We start from the raw sequence: 21447 nt of genomic DNA, 5'->3' as shown, positions 1-21447 counted from the left end.
GCTTTGCTGGCAAATCTTCAAAGAAATTGGAAATTTTTTTACCTTTCTTACATTGCACCAGTTCTTGACTGTTCTCGTTCTCAGTAATTAACAGTGTTTACAGGCAGCGTTAATCCATTTCTTCAACAGGAAGGAGCACACTGAAGTCACTGTGAGCCCCAGGTGCAAAGTTGTCTCCAATATTTGAGGCAATCTAGCTATGGTAGCGTTACAGGAGAACAAATCTGTGGGATGAATCTTTGGATTCCAGCTGTGCTGGCGTGGTAGTCATGTATGGAAGTATGGAGGTATCCAGGTGAGGATTAGAATGTGATTAGCTAGAATGTGATTAGTTTGAGCAGGTAAATCCTGGTGCTTCAAAAGGGTTGGTTATACTGGCATGTAATTGAGATGCAAGTGAGTTTGTATAAAAGTTTCTTGTGACAGGAGTGATGATGTGTGCTCTTGTCTTCCCAGCCTTGATCTGGACTTTGTCTCGATGAGGAGTGTGAAATGAATGCCATACTGATATGATCAATGCAGAGAATTTCAGGCCATGGATGTGTCAAGTGGGCTTGACCAATATGTGGATATTTAAGTGAAGTATTTCAGCTCTAATCCCAGCTCCTTCCATGAGGATCGCTGGTGCTGATGCTGCTTCAGGCTGACCTAAAGGAACTTAGCACTTGTTTTTTCAGGAGACATCTGAGTACAACCTGCCATGTTCCCTGCTCCCAGTTCAGGCTGAAAGCATTGTAAGCATTGTCTCTGGTGGCTGGGGTTCATTCATAACTCCAGGGTCTTAGGCTCACACTTGGATTCCTTTAAGCCCCATTTAATCCAAGAGGGCACCTGATTCATGTGAACTGTTTGCTTTTGCTCTCAGACACGTAAGCCACTTTTGTAGTGGCACATGAAAAAAGAAAAACAAATCCCTTTCAGAGTTCAGGAGAAAGAGGTGAACCATTGTATCACCAAAACCAGGGAGGAGAGAATTTCTTGTCTGAATACTCACTGACCTACAGCACTGACGAGCTTGTGCTGCAGCCTGGCTGCTGACAGAATAACTTTGCTGAGCACCTCTGCTGCAGACAGGTTCCTTGGAGCCTGCCAAAAATGCTGCTGCCTTCACCTTTGGTCCTCAGTAACATGCAAAACTCTGGCCTTTGTGAGGGTACAAAGAGGAAATATGCTTGCCCCTTTTATGTGTAGCAAAATAACTTTCTGCTCTGTAAAATAATCTTTACAGTCAAAAGGAACATTTGGGGAATGAACAATGAATGCACATACTTTTTTAATGTGTACTTTGGATCACTGCATTTGAAAGGATTGAAATCATAGTGGAAAGTCAAAAAAGAGAAAGGAAGTAATTACAAAGTAATTGGGGGAGAAATTGTTATACTCAAATAAAGGTAAGTAGTTTTAGATAATTTTCTCTCTGCCTTTTTTTGTTAAACAAGCAACAATATTTAGAATGCCAATTTCAGTTTTGTTTATGGTTCAGTCCAGTTTCAGGTGTTGACCCCCAGGCACAGAATGAGCTTGTGCTGCTTTGGGAGCAAGGGCTGCAAGAGAAGAATTATAATGACAGTTTTTCTTATACTGTTTTGCTTTAAGAAAAACAATCCAAGAAACTGAAAGCTGTTAGTGTTAATTGTATTTTTTTCTGTGTAGAAGCTAATTTTTGAAATTAGTCCTGACAGTGCTCTTATTTCTCTATGCCTGTAATTTTCTCAGACTGAGAACCAGAGGATAAATTTTCTTGGTTCTTTTGCTGAAGTGCTTATGGTCTTGTCATCTTTAAAGATGTGCAGCCTGAGAAGATAAAAGCTTCTGTATCCTTGCTTAGGACATTGGGGAGAGTAAACCTGCATGTGCCTGTGTGCAGCTGGAGAATGCAGTTGCAGGATGAGATTTTCTTATGTCAGTGTGGAATCCAAGTGCTTTCCCTCCCTCACTTGCATGCCAATGCAAGGCTGGGTTTTGCCACAAAGATTGGTTAATTAAGGGCAACCCATCCCCCTTGTCCTTGGATCCGAAAGTAAATCCTCCTCAGATATTGCAAGCTGTTAAACCCCAAGTAAGAGCAATGCAGCTCAAGTTCCATATTTGTCTTGGATGGAAGACCAGACTCCTGTCTGGAACATCTGAATTGGTGCTTTGGGTGCAGCTTCCTTCTCTTCGGGGGGGGGGAGGGGGGGGGGGGATGATCTTGTCAACAAAGCACCTGTTTCACAAGATGATGTCAGTGACACAAGTAGGCTGCCAGTATTGATATACATCAAGGCAGGGAAACAGGGGCTTTTTGTCCTGTGCTATAGCAAGCACCTGCCTTTGCTTTCCCCTCCAGTTTTCCCTTCCTTGGATAGATCAGGAATGTAGTTTGTGTTTGACCCTGACTGTAGGGTCTCTAATGAAATAGAATTTAGCTAGGGAAGCTTTACTGAATGCATTCCAATGGCTTTCCAGATTAATGGTATTGACTAATGTGTGAATGAAATAAACACCTAAGAATTTCTTGTAATTCTTGATTTCCTTTGGTACCTCAGTCAATGCTAATTCTAATCAAGAAGCCTCTTTTTAGGATAAATATACTACCTGTATTGAATTTGGTAGTATAATTCTCATCAACTTTGAGGGAGAGAGGACTGACAAAGAATAATCCTGCCTCTGTTGTGGATACTTAGGATAGTTTGTGAAGTGCTGAGTGAAGACATGAATGTACTGAGATGTTTTTCAGGAGCGCTTTTTCAATATTGAAACGTGGTGCTCTTTGAGGTACTGGCCCCATTTAACCCTGTGTACTTCACAGGCATCGTTCAATCAGTTTAGCAGCTGTTTACAAAGCACCAAAATTTAGAAGGCTTTCATCTCTGAATGAAACACATTATTTTTGCTCAACTTGGCCCCTCTGAATTTACTGAGCAGGACCAGTCCCCTAATACTGTGTGATTAGATTGTTAGGTCATGCCATCCCAATGCAAAAAGTTCCAGTTAATTAATTGAATTGACTGATGTTTTCAAAGCTATTGCTCTCAATTGTGTTGTGACACATTCAGCTAAAATTACTTTGTTTTCTTAAGGCAGAGTCTGTAATATTGTTACTTAGTTTTCTAAATTTGTATTGCTTACTTTGTGCCCTTTTACTGGCAAGATACAAGGCAAATACAAAATTATTGATTTCTTTGAAATGAAGTTGTTGGTTCAAGGTGAACCTCTGTTTATATGCTAATTTTTGTAAAAAACACTTGAGAGCTCTAAAGCTTTTGTTGGCTCCAGAAAGAAATGCAGTTAGAATGTGGGATGGGAATATTCCTGCTCTCCTTTTGCATGGTTCTAGCATATTGGAAGCCAGCAGGTTTTACTGCTGGTCAAGTGTTGGGTTCCAAGTATTAAAGGAGTGCTTAGATTAGTTCATATTTAGTAAAAATGCACTGGGATGTTTTCACAAAAGATACTGGATTCAAAACACTTTGTGTTTTGAAGGAGAGGGCTATTTTGAGGGAGGATAATTCTTTTTCCCTACCTTATTCAGTGCTTGGCCTTTAGAATGCTATCAACAAAGGAAGTGACTCTTACAGATGCTTTTGTGATGTGGTTCTTAATTTGCTGTGAGCTGGACTGAGGTCCCTTGACTCATTTCACGTAAGCCACCAAAGAGCTATTTCCAGTTACTGCCTGGACCAGGTCTTGGAGCTGAAAGATGCCATCTCTGCCTGCCAGCCATGCCTCACAAGAATCATAAATTGCGTTTCAAATAGTTCAGCCTTTGAAATTTTGGCACCTATTTGGCAAGCGACGTCTCCAGAGAGGTATTTTTGGCAAACACTATATATATAGAGTTTCAGATCTTCATCTTTCTTTATGTGGAGAATATTTTTACAGTCTGTGAGGTGCGCAGAGTTAAAGGCTGTAAAATTTACAAGATGCTCAAGCCACAGTTGGATTGAAATTGTCTTAAATTTGGTGTGAGCTGTGCCTATCCACATTACAGACTTGCCTGGCCCTCTTCTGCTGGAGGGTCCAGTGTCTTGTGGTGCAGGTGGGGATGAGGGGAGGAGAAATGCCACCTATTGTTTGATTCATTGGGCTTTTGGAACATAACTGAAAGTGAAATGTATTTACTGTAGGACTGTTCACTGAGGATGGGTCTCTAAAGGTGCTTGAGAAACCTTTTACAGGCATAGCCAATAGTTAGAGGTTTTGGAGATTGAGGAGAAGCAAACTGCTAAATCCAAAGACTCATTCTCATCACAATGAGAGTTGACATTGCATCAGATGCCAGACAGGATTCATCTCCCTGGCCTTGGGTGTTTAAAAGTTGTACATCCGAGGCAGTTTGGTATCTTAACCATCCTGGGTAGTCAGCGTACTTGGAAAAGCACTGGGAGGAAATGTTTGCTTCTGCCTCCTGCAAGATTGATTAAAGATGGAGAAAAATGCGGGTGCAGGGAAGGCCTGAGTGGACTTGCACTTGAGCTGTCTCGAGTGAACAGCCTCATACTGCTGTGTGATTTCTGAGCAGCTCCCCGTGGCAGATGAAATGTAAACAATAACAGGATTGATCTAGTGGGTTCACTTCTGTCAAATATCCCTGCAGGTGCAGGCAAGAACTTGTGAATTCCCAGCCTCCTTTGGTTTTGCCAGCAGCGTGGTCAGGATCTGTTTCTTTTTCTCCAGAGGAGGGTGAAGAATGTGCTCCCTCAACAGCAGCTGCGAGAGCCCCAGGGCTCCTGTGGTCCTCTGCAGTTGCACCTCTGAAGAGTCCCTGGGCTCAGGTAAACTGAGCTTTTTCATCTGTTTCCTGCTGTAATTCTGGATTTTCCCATAGTTCATTGTGGCATTTAGTGTTAAAAATAGGATTCCATAAAGCATTTTTATATTCCTGAAGTGCACACATTTTATTTTTTAAACGTGTGTCTGTGTGAAGCCTTGCCAGAGGAGCAGCATGTCTTTGCCCAGTGCTGACCTGATCTGACTGTAATACTAAACTCAATGTGAGATTCAGAACTAATGCACTGATTCTGTCTCAACTCTTCCTTCAGGTTTTTTGGTAGCTTCTGCAAAGTTACTCTTTGTGCCTCAGACACTGGTGCTGCATAGTTAACTTTTGAGTTAATTTATTTTTTGGCGACTGTGATTAATTTTGTCATGCTTTGCTTTCTGCATTTCTGAAATCAGACTGAGATTGTCTGCATTGTTTGAGAACTGTGTGTGAGAACCATCCCTGGAATTGTTCAAGAAACAATTTTAGGTGGCACTTAATGCTGTGGTTGAGTTGATGCAGTGGTGTTTGGTGAAGGACTGGGCTTGATCTTGCAGGTCTTTCCCAACTGTGATGGCTCTAGGATTCTCTGCTATCTTGGATATATTTCTGCTACTAAATGGAAGGGCTCTGTTCCCTGCAGGCTGCTGCAGATGCTTGTTAGGAGTCAAGGATCTTCCCTTGCTCGTGTACCTTCAAAATTCTGCCGGGACTGAAGTCTGGGTTTGCTTCATTTCCTTCTCAGTCCAGGTGATACAGTTGCCAACTTGCATTATCAAGATCAGGTGTTTTATGTTTCAGTTTTGCAAAGCACCTGGGGATCTGGTTGGAAAATACTTTAAAGGAGCAAAACATAATTTGCTTGAGGGCTGGGAGGAAGGTAAATGACACAGGGAAGCAGAATAAAGCCTCCAGCTCCAGTTGATTGCAAGATGGAGATCCTTTCTGGCGTTAACACGAGGGATAACCCAGAGGAGAGGAAAGCAGCTTGAGGCTTGCTAGCAGCCTCAAGAGACCTTTGCATCTTTGGGCATGCTGGGAAGAGGGAGGGCACACCTTCCCTCCTGGAGGCTGCCAGCAGAGCAGCTTCCCTGTGCTTTCAGGATTTGCTGAAATTTCCATAATTTAATTTGAAAAATTTTACTTAAGGGAATACAAAAAAAAAAGGTAGACTAGCCTCCTCCAGATCTTGCTTCCAACCCTGAGTTACCATCTTGGATGTGGGGAGAGAAATTATTTTTTTGTTTTGGATCTAGGCTAGGGAGGTAGGGTTCAGTATCAGTGGAGCACAATCTGTGCAGTCAAGTGGTAGTTTCTCCCAGACCTTTTCTGACTGCCAGGGGTAGTTCTAAAATAAGGGATTTCACTTGGTTTTCATTTTGTAAATGAGCACAAGTCAAAATATATTTTAAGGCTCATTTGAAGCAATAATTAATCATCTGAGGAATCACAGATGTAAATGTTTTTCATTCTGTGCTAATACTACTTTATTAGGCTACTTTATTTTTTGGTACTCCTTACATTTTCCAAAGTGAAGAGAATAGAGCAGATCAGCTACTTCCTTGTGATTTGTGAAACTGGGACATACTCTTTCTTACCCTGTGCTATATCAATGTGACAAACCACATTCCTGATACTGTGTGTGGCTTTACTGGGAAACTGTAAAACTTTCCAAAGGTTTCCTATTTATCAGTACTTTAAAAGGCAGCTGATTAATGTTATTTGCATATGAGCAACAGAATATGTAAACACTGGGGAGTCATTGGAGGAATGCTCTCAGCTGAGCTCGCAAGAGCAGCATTTCTCCAAGGCTGTTGTAGCTCAGCTTGGAAATGCTATCACCAAATTTGGCCTCTTGCAGAGCACTGATACTCAGTGGTCCTTCCTGTTGCTCTTTTCCATATATTTTCCCCCTGTTTCTGAGTTCATGGTGATATTTCAGCCCTGTCTTTGGAACAGTGCAAGCCATCTCCGGTGCTTATTTTGCCACGCACCCTTCCAGACCCACAATATATATATTAGTGCTGGGCTGCGGTCCTCAAAAGGGCAGCTCACACAAAGGAGGGCTCACATGTCTCATGTTTTAGGTTAAAAAATGAATTTTCAGAATTAATTAGTAATTTCTTAATACTGAAGACTCCAGTCCTTTGTGCCTTTGAACTCCTTAAGCCCCCTAACATGACCTGCTGGCTACAGGAATGATGTTTGCTTTCTTGTAGGGTAACTGGGGCACACCCTAAGTATATGTTTTCTTTTTCTTTCTGTATAATAGTTTGTTTTTGCACATAGGAAATAAAATAAAATCCAGATAATCTGTTACTTAATGCAGTTTCCTGTGTTGTAGCCACAAGAGCATCCTTCCTCTGTACATACATCATCTGCAATTAGAAACAGAAAACTCCAGATATACACTCCTTCAATGCTTGCATAATTGCCAAATGACAGCAATTTAATGTGGTTTTATTTTGCAGGATTTGCCCACTTGAAGTCACCATTAAAGGTTTTGTTAGGAATACCTGAGCTGGTAGCTCTTCTTGGAGAATGGTTGAATAGACTGAGAGGAAATGCATTAAGGAATGAATGAGAAATTAGGATGGGCCTCTAAATGGGTGTTCCTGTTATGTCCCCATAGGTTAGGTAGGAGGCATTGCCTTAAGTCTTTGAGTGACCATAAAACTGTTTGGATTCAAGTACAGGTTGTGTCTATGTCTGCTGCAGGGTGGGCATTGCTGTTTGAGCTTTCTGTCCGTGCTTGGCTTTGCCCAGTGTACAGGAACCAAGCAGTGCCCCAGGAGCAGAACATGGGAGAGCTCACGAGGCAAAAGGGAGCAGCATATGGTACAAACCCTGGACTTCATAAATGTGACTGGGGTGATCCATGGGGAGTACAGCACATGGATGGGGCTCAGCTGTTCATCATGATTCGCCTCACCTTGACCATTTCTGTCAAGTGGATTGTATTCTGTACTGTTGCAGCCTGAAGTAAAGGGAATGTCAGAAAGTAGTCATAGCCTGTGTTTTGAGAGCTTTGCACAGCTCTCTCTCCATCAGCCCATTTCCAAACAAAGCCAGCCAAAGTGGGGGCAAGAGGGATGTGACTCATTGGTGAGAGTCAACGTTTGTGTTACAGCTGTCACTCTGGGGCTCTGGGGTTTCTGTTGCACCCAATCTGACATAGATGGCCTCTGTCCAAAGGGACAGCCCTGTCCTCCCACTGCCGTAACTGTATCCAAACTACTGGGATATAGTCCAAGTCTGGCTGCCTGTAAAAGGGGCAGTGCTGTTCCCCTTGTCCTCTGTGCCTGTCCCTATTTAATTGCCTCTCTTTCACTGAATTTGTGGAGTTGGAGGATGGGACAAACCAATTTGCTGATCTTATGGAAGAGTGGTCTCCTTTTCACAAGAGCATGGGCTGGTTGGTAGCTTAATTTTGTCAGGCTGCTGAGTTGCCCTAACTGGCCTGTAGCTGCATTGCTAGGCAAACTGTGGGAGTGTGTGGCTGAGACTTGAAGGATCAGCCCAGTGGAGGGGAAGGCACTTGTCTTTCTAAGAACCAATTGTAGACCTGCTCTGATGAGTCCTTGAAGCAGGAGTTGGCAGCAGTGTGTGTCCTTTCTGTATAAGGGCCTTGAGCATAGGGCCCATCCCCATAAGGAAATGTTAATGTTCAATAATATTTCAAAAGTGGAAATGATCTCATTCTTCCTATGGCTTTTTTGGGTTTTTCCCTGGTTACTATTTATGGGAAATAGCTGCTTGTATGCAACTTGTCAAGCAATTCAGGTCACTGCCTGCAAATTGTCTTTATTTGCCACTCTACCAGTCTCCATCTTGACCCATTGTTTGTACAAAACTGGTATTTCTGTTCAGATTTCCTGCAGGTAAGTCCACTTGTATTTATCTGCACTTGACTGATAAAGAAATGGAGGCACAATGACACTTGGTCACCTTACAGGCAGTAGACTTCCACCTTGAAAAGGAACAGTGAGAGCCATTCTGTAGGAACACAAGTGTTTCTTCTCCTTTGCTTGAGGTGATTCCTGCTCCATGAAGAGTCCTTCTTTTACTGATGAGTCCTGCTCCTTTTCTCAGTCAAGAGAGTGCTTTGCCCTCAGGACATGCTCCAAGGCTTTCTGTTCTGAGGGCTTCCATTGTGAGAAAGGCTTGCTTACTGAGAATTTGTCATCTTTTTCTGCTTTTCTTGCCATAATCTATTTCATCTTGAAAGCATAGGAAACTGGGCTCTTTAAATTTTTATTTATTTTTAATCTGGAAATTTACCCTGTCATGCATATTTAACATGCAGCCTTAATATCTTGTAGAAACTTAAGCAGATCTCTTCTGTTCCTTTCCCCTCTTCCTCCCTTGCAGCTGGATATACCCAGAGCTTTTATCCACACCCTGGTTTGCTTCTCTTTAACTTGGAAACCAGATAATAGAGTCAAATATCTGAGATTATTTAAATGAAGGCACCCATTCTGAGTGAACTTTCCCAGGCCAAGGCTGGAGAGTTACTACTCACAGGGAGCTAATGCCCACCACAAACCTCATCATCTTTCACCTACATGCAACTCCTTTTTTGTTTTTCCCTTCTCTTCCTAGAAGGGTGAATATGCAGTTATGTAGAAGGGATCATGTAGACACACAGACTGTCATAGCAAAGCATTCCTGGTGCCCTTCAGCCCTGGAGGAGATGAGCAGTTGGGATGTGAAGGAAAGGCTGCAGGAAGTCGCTCAGATTTCACGAGGCAGTCTGCCTTGCAAGAGCTGTTTCATCTCTGCCTAAACCTCTAAATCTCAGAAGGGTAAGCCCCAGCTACTCACTTGCTGTCTGTTTGTGGTACGTACATTCTCAGTGTGATAGAAATGTTGAATACAAGGCTGCAGTTGTATTGCCTTTTCTCCCCTAAACCAGTTTGATAATAAGGCACAGTGGTAAAGCTTTCTCTTCTCAGTTATCCTTATTATCACTGTGGGGATTAGGGTTTGTCATTATGGTTCCTTTATGCGATAATGCTTCATTCTCCACTTCTGGTGCCGGTGATTTGGTGGTTAGAGTATGGCTCAGCTCCATCCTCACCTTTCCAAATCTGCTTCCTAGCTCCAGGCACCAGGAAGGATGGTACCATGTGCTCCTCTCTTATGTCAAGAAACCACACACATCTCTTTATCTCCAGGCCTCACCAAGTTAGTCTGCTTCATGTGCCAGCAGCTGTCTGCTGCTCCAAATATCCCAGTTAAAGGAATGAAGTGCTGTAGTGGGATTTGAATGGGCAAACATCTGCTCTTCAGTGTTGTGTACACTGACAACAGACACTACCTGCGTTTAGTTTTGCAGGCCCAGAGGGATCTGTTGTGCTCATTAACCCTGACTGGAGGCACTGAACAGGCCATGGCTGGGCAGTGATGTTCTGCATCTCATTTAGCAGTCAGCTCCTTTGCTGGCACAGACTTATCATGTGTAATTACTTAATTTGATCGATGTGATCTAAAAAGAGTCTGGCAAGAGTCAGGGATTTGAACATACATGAGTGAAAAAGAAAAGCAAACTTGGTGCCTTCTCCAGTATTCTTCAGTGCAAGAATCCCTCCTAATTCCTAAAGGTCCTGCTTCCCTAGGCAGGCTCCTTAGGAAGTAGAGGGGCTTTTCAAAATATCTAAAATCTTAAGAGTAGAGCTTCTTGGATGACATCTGAAAATGTAATACAGTTTCCCTGAAACTTGTACTGGTGCTGTGTTAGAAGCTTTTTTGCTACTCATTGTGTCTGTCCTAACTTGTGCCTCTTAGTCACAAAAGATGTAGAGAAATTCCCTGTGTCTCAGTGTTACCTTTGGACAGTTGTACATGTTTTAGAGTAGGACTTTATCCAGAAAACCAGTAAATGAGGAGGAAGCAGATTTATCATTGTTGACCTTGCTCTGTTTGTAATTATTTAATGATCCAAAACATTGCAGCAAGATATTTAGCACATGCTCTTTTTTATGCCAGTTAATTTAACAGGTCTTAAAACAATGTTTTCTTATGCCTGGGTGCAAGTACCTGCTAAAAGCTGTGAAAATGCTTATGTGCACAGGAATGCAATTACTCCAGTAAACAGAAGAGCTTCCTGTTTTAAGATGCTTCTGAGAGAGTAGTGCTGTGAAATTTGGGGAGAATCAGGAGAAAGGACAGATACAAGTGAGGTGAAGCAGGCTGTGGAGTGCTGTTTCACTGCATAGCACTGTTGGCCTTCCAGCAAGCTACTGATTTCTCTTGTCCCCTGGAAATTAAAATGCACCCAGTGGTAAACACTGGAAGAAAGGAGTGGCTGCTTGGGACTGCAGGTCTGGTTCCCTCATCACATCTCATGCTTCATTTAGTCATGCAGAGTGTTGTCCTGAGCTGACCTCCCACTTGGAGCACTCCTTGGAAGACAGCAGTGTGTGGAGACACCAGCACCTCTGTTTGCTTCCTGTTCCTGGCTCTAGCCCTCCATCCTCACTGGTGGAGCAGAGGTACAACCCCTGTGTGTCCTGTCTGTCTGTGAGGTTGGGGTGAGTTGGGGGAGTCCTGCCCACAGCCACACACACATGCACACTGAGGCAGTTTGAGTGGGTACTGCTAAACTCTAATGGCTAGTTTTTTCTTATGAAGTAAAGAAAATAAAATGAGTTATTTGAAAGAACTGAGCTCAGGAAGATTTTGGTAAGTAATTGCATATCCTTCAGTGCTGAGTGTTTTAAGTACAGAATGTCTCAATGTGCTCCTCACTTTAGGACAGAGCTACTGACAGTAGAGCTTAAAGAATGCAATTGTAGCACCAAAGGCTGAGGCAAGTGGAGCTGAGATGGAAATGACCTTTTTAGTGGATTTGCTTTTCTAAACTTTAGATGGCCAGTCTCCCATTGTTTGTGAAAGCCAAGGTTATGACGTTTGGATCAAATTTCTTTGCTACTTGAAATGGACAAAAGATTACCTCTCAAGGGAAATAAACATAGATTATGGATCTTACATAGGTGTAGGTAGACTAAGTTTATGCATATATTCACCTGTATACTCCTGTGTACCCATACATAGTTTCAGGCTGTACCTTTTCCTGTCAGGGAGATGAATTTGCACTCACTGCTTGTTGAAAGCAGCAGAGAGCAGAATCTCAGCCGCTGTTCATGGGAGACTTCTGCTGCTCAGCTGTGTTGAATTGCAGGAAATCCTGGAGTGCAGCACAACTCCAATATTCAGTTTTTATTCCATATTAGGAAATATTTCCTTATCATTACTGTGGGTGTGTTGGAATGATTTCCAAGATTAATTTCTGTGAGCCAAATTAAAAGATGAGGAGGCCTTGCCCACGTGTTTTCCGTGTTTGGACTGACTCCATGGGAAGGACCAAAAGAGCTCAGCCTGGGGCAGGGAGGCCAGTGAAAATCCATGCAGGTGAAACCAGCCTCACCCAAACTATTTTAAATAGAATTTATTTCAACCTGGTAATGGTTCCTCATTGTGGGTCATGCAGCTTCTTGTGCTGGCACAAAGTACAGAGCAGCAGCAGGAGGGAAACAAACAGATGGTTGGATGGAAAATGGGATGGCTCCTTTTGGAAACAGTCCTGGCTCATGCCAGCTTACAGCACACGCACAGCCCTGGCCTGGGCTGGGAGGGGTTCCTGCTGTTTGGCAGAGGGATTTTTCGCCTGCTCTAATCAGAGCCCCACGCTGCTATTTTGGAATGTTTTTAGGTTTAGGAATCTACCTTAAGGCAGGAAAGTACCTTCCTTCACCTTGAAGGTATCTTTTTGGGGTGCATTAAGGTCTTCTGGGGTTTAGGGGGCCTATTGGAGCTGTCTGCTGACACTCCAAAATGTTCTTTGGGTCTTGCTGTCCCCCAGATTTCCCTGGTGTCATCATTGCCATCACCACAGTGGCTGCAGTACTCGTGCAGTGCTTGCATCCCAAGTCTCGTGTTCCAGGCAGTGCCTCACCAGGGTTTTCTCACAGCCCTGGGGATCAGGCACTGGGAGTGTCCACTCCTTTTGGTTCAGGAGTCATGGAGCACTTTCTGCTTTTAGCTGGGACTATAACGGGCACCTCACCCAGATGCCCTATGGGAGAAGAACAACTGAAAATGGCTAAAACATTTGAACATACTTGGCTTTTAAATAGCAAAGCCTGTTCCAATGGGGCTGATTTTACTTGGTTTCTTAGTGATGCTTTAAATAGAACAAATATAATTAATTCTGTAACTTTAAAGTAACAAAACTTACTCAACCATAATGCACCTTGGGGAAGGAAAGCTGAAGGAGATGAAGTAAATAAACAAGGTAAATTAAATTCTGATGTGTCAATGATGCCATGTTGCAGTCTTATTTCACTTTCCCTTCCCAATGGAAGACTGTTGTAAAATCTGAAAGGTGTCAGAAGGATCTGGTCATGGCAATAATGTTGAAGAAGAATCGGCATGTGAAATATCTTATTTGTTTTATCTGGCTGGGAATGTTGCTTCCTTTAGGTAGCAGATAAAATAAAACGGGCTTGTGAATGTTTTCAGGAATATCACCATGAATTATGGAGGAACAGAATATTTATTTTTCTGTCTGAAATATACCCCAGAGCAGTGCTTGGCAAACATGCTGATGTGATAATTATGAACCTCAGTAACAGCAGCTAGCATCATCCCAAAGCTGGAATTGGGACTGTTAGGTCAAAACCTATTGAGCTGAAGAGGTTTTTTTGTTGACATGAGTGAACTTTGGACAAGGTGAAGCACAGAAAGCTGTATTTAGAAATAATACAAATAGTAAGACCATACACCAAGAATTGAAAAATACTGGCCCGTGACTGTCATAGAGGGGACTAGTGCAGTTCTCTTGTCAGCTTGCTGCTTGGAGACTTCAGGGTCCTGTCAAGTTTTGGGTGTGTCTGGAGGTTAATCAAAAGCTTTGGAATTGGATTTAAAGTGGGCTGTAGAAAAAGAAGCCAGAATCCCCTGTGCTGGGCTGCACCCAGAGCCCCAGGGCAGTAGGGGAGGGGGGATTTGGCCCACTCTGCTGAGGCCCCCCTGCAGGGCTGCATCCAGCCCTGGGATCCCAGCACAGGAAGGGACAGGGAGCTGCTGGAGCCAGCCCAGAGCAGGGACACCAAGGGATCAGAGGGATGGAGCAGCTCTGCTGGGAGGAAAGGCTGAGGGAATTGGGATTGTTCAGCATGGAAAGGAGAAGGCTTTGGGGTAACCTCACTGTGGCCTTCCAGTGCCTGAAGGGAGCCCACAGGAAAGGTGGAGAGAGACTCTTGACAAGGGCCTGGAGTGACAGGACAAGAGGCAATGGCTCCAAAGTGATGGAAAGCAGGGTTAGATTGTTCCCTGTGAGGGAGGCCCTGGCACAGGTTGCCCAGAGCAGCTGTGGCTGCCTCTGGATCCCTGGTAGTGTTCTAGGTTGAACGGAGCTTGGAACAAGCTGGGATAGTGGAAGGTGTCTGCCTGTGGCAGGGGGTTGAACCTGGATGCTCTTTAAGGTCCCTTCCAGCCAAGGCCATTCTGTGATCCTCAGCAGGAGGAGGTTCAGCATAAACAACTGGATGGTGAAAATATGCACAGCACAGTTGCCAAACCTGTGCTAGCAGAAACTAGTGCAAAAAGTAATTTTCCCTCTGGGCTGGTAGCTCTTTCTCCTTCTGTTCCCTCACTGGGACTATCAGCTGTTGTACAGCATTTTTATTTTTGCTCCCTGTTTGCTCACCCCACGTATGGCTGCGCATCTCAGAAGGTGCTCCAAGTACATCTCACCACGTCATCCTGCTGAGCCTTGGGTGGTTTTTTTTATTTGTCTGGCCCTGCCCACTGCCCCTTGTTGTGAATCATGCTGTTATTTGTGTATGGTGGGTTAGTTTTTTTTCAGTTTTATATATATCCTGTCTCTCTTCAGGAGAATTCAAACAATTCAGAGACTGCAGGGCTGGCACTTGTGCTTGAAGCTTTGCCGTATCCGTGCTGCTTTCCTAGATAGCACTTCGTTTTTTAAATATAATCCTTGTCATTTTTTTGATATAATCCTTGTCAGCCGTGGGTTTTACTGCCCAGCTTGGTGAGTTGCTGGGCTGTGTCTGGAAGGGAGCCAAAGTGTGCTCTCATTTCTCACCCAGAAGAGCCCCAGCTCTGGGCACAGTGGTGGCAGCTGGAATTTCTGAAGGTACCCACTTTATTGTGCTCTATGTGTTTGCTTCGTCTCTCCTTTCTCTTTTACTTCCTAATTCTTGAAAAATGCCATTTGTATATTTCATTTTCAGGAGCAAGTTCAATGTCATGCTGAAACAATGGGAATTTTGAAAGGCAAAAATATGTTTCAGTATCTGCCTTATCCAGAGGCTTTTATTCAAGAGGCAAATTCTCTGGGATTGTTAAATGGAAACTTCATGAACTTGGCAGTTTTTACTGTAATAGCAAACTTCCTAACGGCTGGGCTTTAGGGGTATGCTTGGGTGGATAAATTAAAATTATCAGTCTTTCAGTGAATTGATGTCATTTTGGAGGGAGGATTGCTCTTCCCTGTCCTGCTGAACATGTGTGTAGCTTGACATTGTAAATCCAAATGGGATACCTGGCAGCAGCCTTCTGTCACGTGGAAAAAAGGTGTTTTTCTCTCTTGCAAAATTGGATGTGGGGTTTGCTCCCTAACTTAAATATTTACTGAGTCCTGAGTAAATTTATTCTGGGGCTACTGTATAACTGTACTCCACACATGGCTTAAAAAAAAAAAAATGTTTCCATTGTGTGTCTTAGGTTCAGATTAGTTTGATAGTATAGATCCAGCCTGATTTGATGTATCCTGTGCCTTTTCTTAATGACACAGCTGTGCAGGAGACTTGGATTCTATCTTCTTATCCCTTTCTGGTTAGAAACTGATCCCACAAAGTGCTGTGTTTCAGGGCAAAGCTCCATTTGCTTTGATTTCTTCCACCTCTCCTCTTTAGAGCTGCTGCAGCAAGTGGGATTGGATGCCTCTGTGCTTTTTGCACTCATTAACAGGATACTTATTCCAATAGTTTAATAAAAATATTAATGGCAGGCAGTGGGAGCTGCCAAGAGGTGCCCCAGAGAGGATGTGGGGTTTGGAGGTCCCACTGGTGTAGCAGAATCTGGGTGTAGGGGTTTAAATGGTGGAAGCTCCAGGCAAACAGATGCAGAGTTTGATTTAGAGCTGTTGTGACAAATGAGAGTGCAGATTGAAGTTGTAGTCAGTGCTGCTTGGCCTTTCTCTGCTTCCCAATCAGGAAAGATCTAGGAGCAGAAAGGTCAAATGTGTGCTCTGCCTAGGCAACACTTTCCCACCAGGAGGGAGAGGACCCTTCCAACTGGCATATTCTATTCAGTGATGGATCAGGAGAGACTTGGTTGGAGAATTGTCTTGAAAACTCCAGTTCAGTAACGTTTGGCTGCTCTTCCCTTTCTGTAGCTGTTCCCTGCTCTCCCTAATCCTTTGGGAACACCCCTCCTCTCCTCCCCACTGTGCTGTTCTTCCTCCTGCCTCTGGTGGCAAGATTTTCCCCGGCTGCTGCACATGCATAACTCCTATCCCTGTGCTGCAGGTGCCGAGCAGGCATCAGGAGAGCTCAGGCTGGGATTTCGGCCATCCCTGCGGGAGGCATGGGCTCATTTCCTGGGCCAGGCAGCACATATGGCATCCCTGCTCCTGGCAGCTCCAGCCATGGTCCCGTGGGCTCAGTGGCTCCTGTCCATTACATCCTTTTGATGTCTTTCTTCCTCACACTTGGGGATATTCCAGGCCCTTCAGAGCGATCCTTGTCGGCCAGAGGAGTTCTGGCTAAATGTGACCAGCTGGTTGAATATAACCTTCTTCATGGTCCAGGGAGCCTAAAGCAATTCTGGTGATCCAGCAGGAGTGGAATGGTTCCATTATGGAAGTGGCATGAATTTGGGTGAACTAGTAGGCTTTTGAGGGCATTTCCAAGAATTATGGGTGGCACCTTTTCAAAGCATTCCCGTTAATGTGGTGAGGTCAGTACAAGTAGTGTGCTGTCAATAAAAGGTCCTATTTTGGAGCTCCTTCCTTTCCCCCCCTTCCCCCCCCCATATCCCTCTGCATCATTTGTTTTTAAAGGTCATGCTTAAGGACTGTACTTGGTGACTCCCAGCTGAATATTTTTCTGGGATGTGTATTTGTGCTGTGTTTGAAGGCTTGTTAGTGAAAGCAGAGACACAGGAGGAAAAAAGCTGAAGAGGTTCTCTCAGCTGTGAGTTCACATAGGATTTTGTGGGATATCTTGCACCTCCTGCCAGGTCTGTGTTCTTTTTTGTTTACTCTGGGGACTCGGGAGAGCTTAAGGCATCTCTTGGTTTTACAAATATTTTCTTTGTGGTGGTTTTGCTTGGTGTTTTCCCCACAGTGGTAGAGCTAACTGGGGACACTCATCTGTATTTCCCTCCTTGTGAAGCACAAGAGGGTTAGCCCTGCTGTTGATAGTGTGGGGTGCCAGTGCTGGAGCTGCAATCTCCTTTTTACAAGTTTAATAAAGTCCAGTGAATTGGATTTGCTGTCTGGCAGTGCCTGCATTTGTGAGCATGGAGAAAACAAATGAACAGGAAATGAAGTTGCAGTGTTGTTTTATCCTACCAGGAATACAAGATCTGCAAAGGAGAAATATCTGGTATGAGAGTGTGCCTGCTATACCTTAAGTAAAGGTTAATCCATTTCAAGCCTGGGTTAATGCTGCTCTATCCTCATGTTCCAAGATTATCAGAAGGCAGGTTTTTGCTCTGTTAGGTCATTTCTTGAAATAACTTAATCACAGATGCTTGTGTGTGGTCAGCAGTTGCTCTGTTTGATTTGTTCTTATCAATGGTTTTGTATTTATCTTTTCCCACCTGTTGAGGGAAAAAGTCTAAAATTGTACAATAAACACAACAGTGAGACCCGTGCTAAGTTCTCCTGGCTTTTAGAGACGTGTCCAGCATGGGGATGTCTCTGTGTGAAGAATAGAACTGCCTAATTTTTAGTAAACACTACTAAGAATTTACAGCTCTCATCTTTCTTTAGTAGAAAACTGAAGGAGATAAGATTGATTAAAAAATAGAAATATTGGCATCACTTTGAAGCAGCTGTAGTGCTATTAAAACCTCTTTGTGCCTTTATGGAGAGATATATTTTTATTCTCAGAATTCTGGTGTCTTGTACACTTCAAAATAACCAGCTAAAATAATATCTACATGATGCTATAAAATGCCTTTATTTGTGACACAGCAGCTGCATTTCTGGCAACAAATAGCCTATTGTCACATCAGATCCCATGAAAAATCCACAGGATAAAATCCCACCCTCTGAGTGCTGCAGGCTGACTCAAAACAAAGAGCCTGGAGCAGAGTTCAGCCATCCTCCTGACCCAGTGTGGACGTGCAAGTTTTCTTAGATATGAAACCCCTAATCAGCTCTCCTTAAAAGCTGTTAGGATCTGCTTAAATTAATCCTAATTCGAGATTTGTCTTCTGCACAATCCTCTGGTGAAATTGAAGGATTAAATAAATAATAAAGAGGAATCCCAATGCCTGAAGGGAGCCCACAGGATAGATGGAGAGAGGCTCTTGACAAGGGCCTGGAGTGACAGGACAAGGGGGAATGGCTTCACTGACACTGACGGAGAGCAGGGTTAGATTGGATATTGGGAAGAAGTTTGTTTTTCTTTGTTTTTCTGAGGGTGGTGAGACCCTGGCACAGGTTGCCCAGAGAAGCTGTGGCTGCCCCATCTCTTGAAGTGTCCAGGGCCAGGCTGGATGGGGCTCTGAGCAATCTGGGATAGTGGCAGGTGTTCCTGCCCATGGCAGGGGGGTAGATGAGCAAGGTATTTGAGGTCCCTTCCAACCCAGGCCATTCCATGGTTCTGTGACGTGTAATTTTCCAAAACTAACCTCAGACCAACCTGACCAAATGAGAGTGGGGCTGAGATGCTGCTTTTCTTCCATGAGGCTCTCCTATAGTGCCTCAACCCACTTTCAGGTAGGGCATAAATCTTAGAACAAACTGTGGGTTTTTTGGTTTTTGTTTTGTTTTTTTTTTCATCTCCCTGACTTTCCTGGATTAGCTGCAGGGCATTCTGAGCTGCCCTGAGATGTCTTTTTCCAGTGTTAAAAAGTGTTGTTCCAGTACATCCAAGTTCTTTGGGTTCAGGATGAAAGCCCTCAGGGAGAGCAGCCTTTCTGCTTTCTTTCTTTCTTTCTTCTTTCTTCTCAGTTTTTAGGTGTCCAGTGACCATGTGTCCTAAGCCATAAATACCACCTGGCCACATGTAACTTTGTGGAGCAGCTTTAAAATTAAAATATTTTTCATTGTTATCTTTTACCCTTGAAATAATTTCTCCTCTGGACTGGCGTTAGGGCTTTGGTTCATTTGCTGTCTCATTTTATCCCATCCTTTGTTTTAGCATCTAGAATATTTGGAATCTGAAATTGTCAGAGAGTTGTGACAAGTCCAGCTCTGAGAGCTGCCTGATCCTTCTCTCTCCTTTGCCTTTTCCTTTTTTTCTCCCCCAGGCTGGGCCCAGGTCTTCCAGAGGGACATTTTCCTTATTTGTGGACAAGCACAGCTGGGTGAGCTGCCCAGACCATGCAGTGCTCTCTGCTATGATTCACTCTGTTTTGCCAACATGTTGTTATTTTTTAGAGAGTGGGTAGCACGTCCTCCTGCTATCTTGGGATAATTTTATAAGGCAGCTTTTAATAGAGTTTCTTACATCTAAAGAACAGTGCCTTTACTGTGAATTCTAGAGTGCCTGAGAATTTGGATATGGAAAGTGGGAAAGAGGAATATATAGATTTTTAATTTTCCTTTTGAAGTGAGTAATGATTTGACCTGCTCTGTTTCAGTACATGTTACCATGGCGATGACTGCAGGGACTACAACATCCTTTCCCATGAGTAACCACACCCGGGAGAGAGTGACGGTGGCCAAACTGACACTGGAGAACTTCTACAGCAACCTCATTATACAGCACGAGGAGAGGGAAACCAGGTGCTGCCTCTGCTTCCTCTCACCCCTCTGCAGCTTTTCTTGGTGTTTGTTCAAGAGCACTTCAATCCCCAGGGATGGGACAGCTCTGGGAAATTTTTCTGTATGTGGTGGCAGGAAGCGAATGCTTGCCTTCACAGGGGCACAGACTGTCTTTTGGGGGGACCTGTGAACGTGCCAGTCACTGAGGGATCAAGGAGCTCCATTTCTGGTGTTTTCATGCAGTTTACCTCCTCATCAGTTACTTTGTGGGAACTGCTTTGTGCAGGGTATTATTTTGCAGTACATGTGAGCTTTCTCCTTCTGTGTACGTTGCTGACCTCTGATTCCTCTGCATGTTCCCCAGGGAATGGACTCTGCAGAGCTGCTGAGGGGTGGGAGCTTGGTTTTGGGGTAAGGCAGTGGCTTGTGTTGTCTGTTCCTGGTCTGCACCATGGAGCTCATGCCAAGACTCCCAAACCCTGCAGGAGGGCGTGTATAGGAGATAGGGAGCACAACTGAGAGGTGTTTGATGGGGTGATGGGGTAAGGAAAGAAGGCAGAGAGCTGGCATGGAAATAAAGGGCAGCAAAGAAAGAAGGGGTTGATGATGAAGGGTTTGAGAGGCTCTTAGGTGGGCAGGAAGACTTTGGGGATAATGTAATCCCTGTCTGTAAATGCTGTTTGGTTGGTGCTGCCTGGTACTCCTTGTATGGGAGTATGGGGTGGTCATCACCACTCAGCTTCTCCCAGCAGTGCCCAGTCCTGTCTGTGAGGTGGTGAAGTGCCACTTAATTCAAGTGTCAAAGCACCAAGTGTTTGATTATAATGAATGTTGTGTTGGATTGTCATTAGTGTGTGAAATTATCAACCCCCTGGTAATATGTTTTTAATTGAAGGGTTTTCAGTCAAGCAGCAGGGTTTCTCTCTTCATCGTATTTAGTCATTATTCCATGTAATGGAGTTGCTTCTAGTTAAGAGAGCAGACTGTCTATCAAGGGCCTGCAATGTAGAGGATCCTGCTGTACTTCCCAAAGTGCAAAAAGGCACCAGCAGCCTGGCTCCAAGTCTTTGAATTCTTTCCAGCTGCAGGGGGTAACCACCCTTCAGGAAGCTGCACCCTGGCAGCTGTAAAGGAGCATTCTTTATAGGGGATGGACAGGAAGGGGTCCTGCAGCCACATTGCCATGTGCTAACCTCCTGCCACCTTTGGGGTATTCCCAGGCACGGCAGTGGTGGAAGAGTTGGAACAGTGAGCCCTGACCTGGGCAGGACACTGGGAGGGAGAGGATCGTGCATCCAGGGGATAGAGTTTAGTTGGCATGAGACGAAGTGGGGCAGGAGCAGGTGTGTGACCAGGGGAGGTGGTCACACAGAGGGGATGGGGGCTGGAGGTGAGACAGAAACGGTGAAAAACAAAAAAGGATTTCTGTTTCTGATTTGTAATCCTGATTGATAAAAACAACCTTAATTCAACAAGACATAATCACTCTAATGACATACTTTTTCATATATGTTTAATGTTTGATTCTGCAAGTACATAAGCATGTGCTTAAATTTGCTTCTACATTTTCCTCAGCTTTGTTCAGAAGTGAGTAACTGGGTGGAGTGGGGCTGTCTGCCTTCAAGTTTCCATTTGAGGCAAATTCTTCAGTACTTGGAGTATGTGAAACAAAGGTGTTGACCTGATGTGGTGTTATGTTTGGTTTTAATAAATAAAAGGTGCAAATCTTCTG

General features: G+C 44.0%; 1 protein-coding gene across 2 annotated transcripts in view; it reads left to right on the top strand.

The window, feature by feature from the left end:
• Positions 1 to 21447, top strand: part of STK38L (serine/threonine kinase 38 like) — a 45378-nt gene that overhangs the window by 7397 nt on the left and 16534 nt on the right. For both annotated transcript variants that reach the window (XM_062491826.1, XM_062491827.1), the window contains exon 2: positions 19592 to 19736. In XM_062491826.1, the coding sequence (XP_062347810.1) occupies positions 19603 to 19736 (134 nt within the window). In that variant the 5' untranslated portion in view covers positions 19592 to 19602. The remainder of the gene's footprint in view (positions 1 to 19591; positions 19737 to 21447) is intronic.

The sequence above is a fragment of the Cinclus cinclus genome, chromosome 4 (assembly GCF_963662255.1).
Source record: "Cinclus cinclus chromosome 4, bCinCin1.1, whole genome shotgun sequence".
Lineage (NCBI taxonomy): Eukaryota > Metazoa > Chordata > Aves > Passeriformes > Cinclidae > Cinclus > Cinclus cinclus.
Note: the sequence above shows the minus strand (reverse complement) of the source record. Positions and strands in the feature narration are given on the sequence as shown.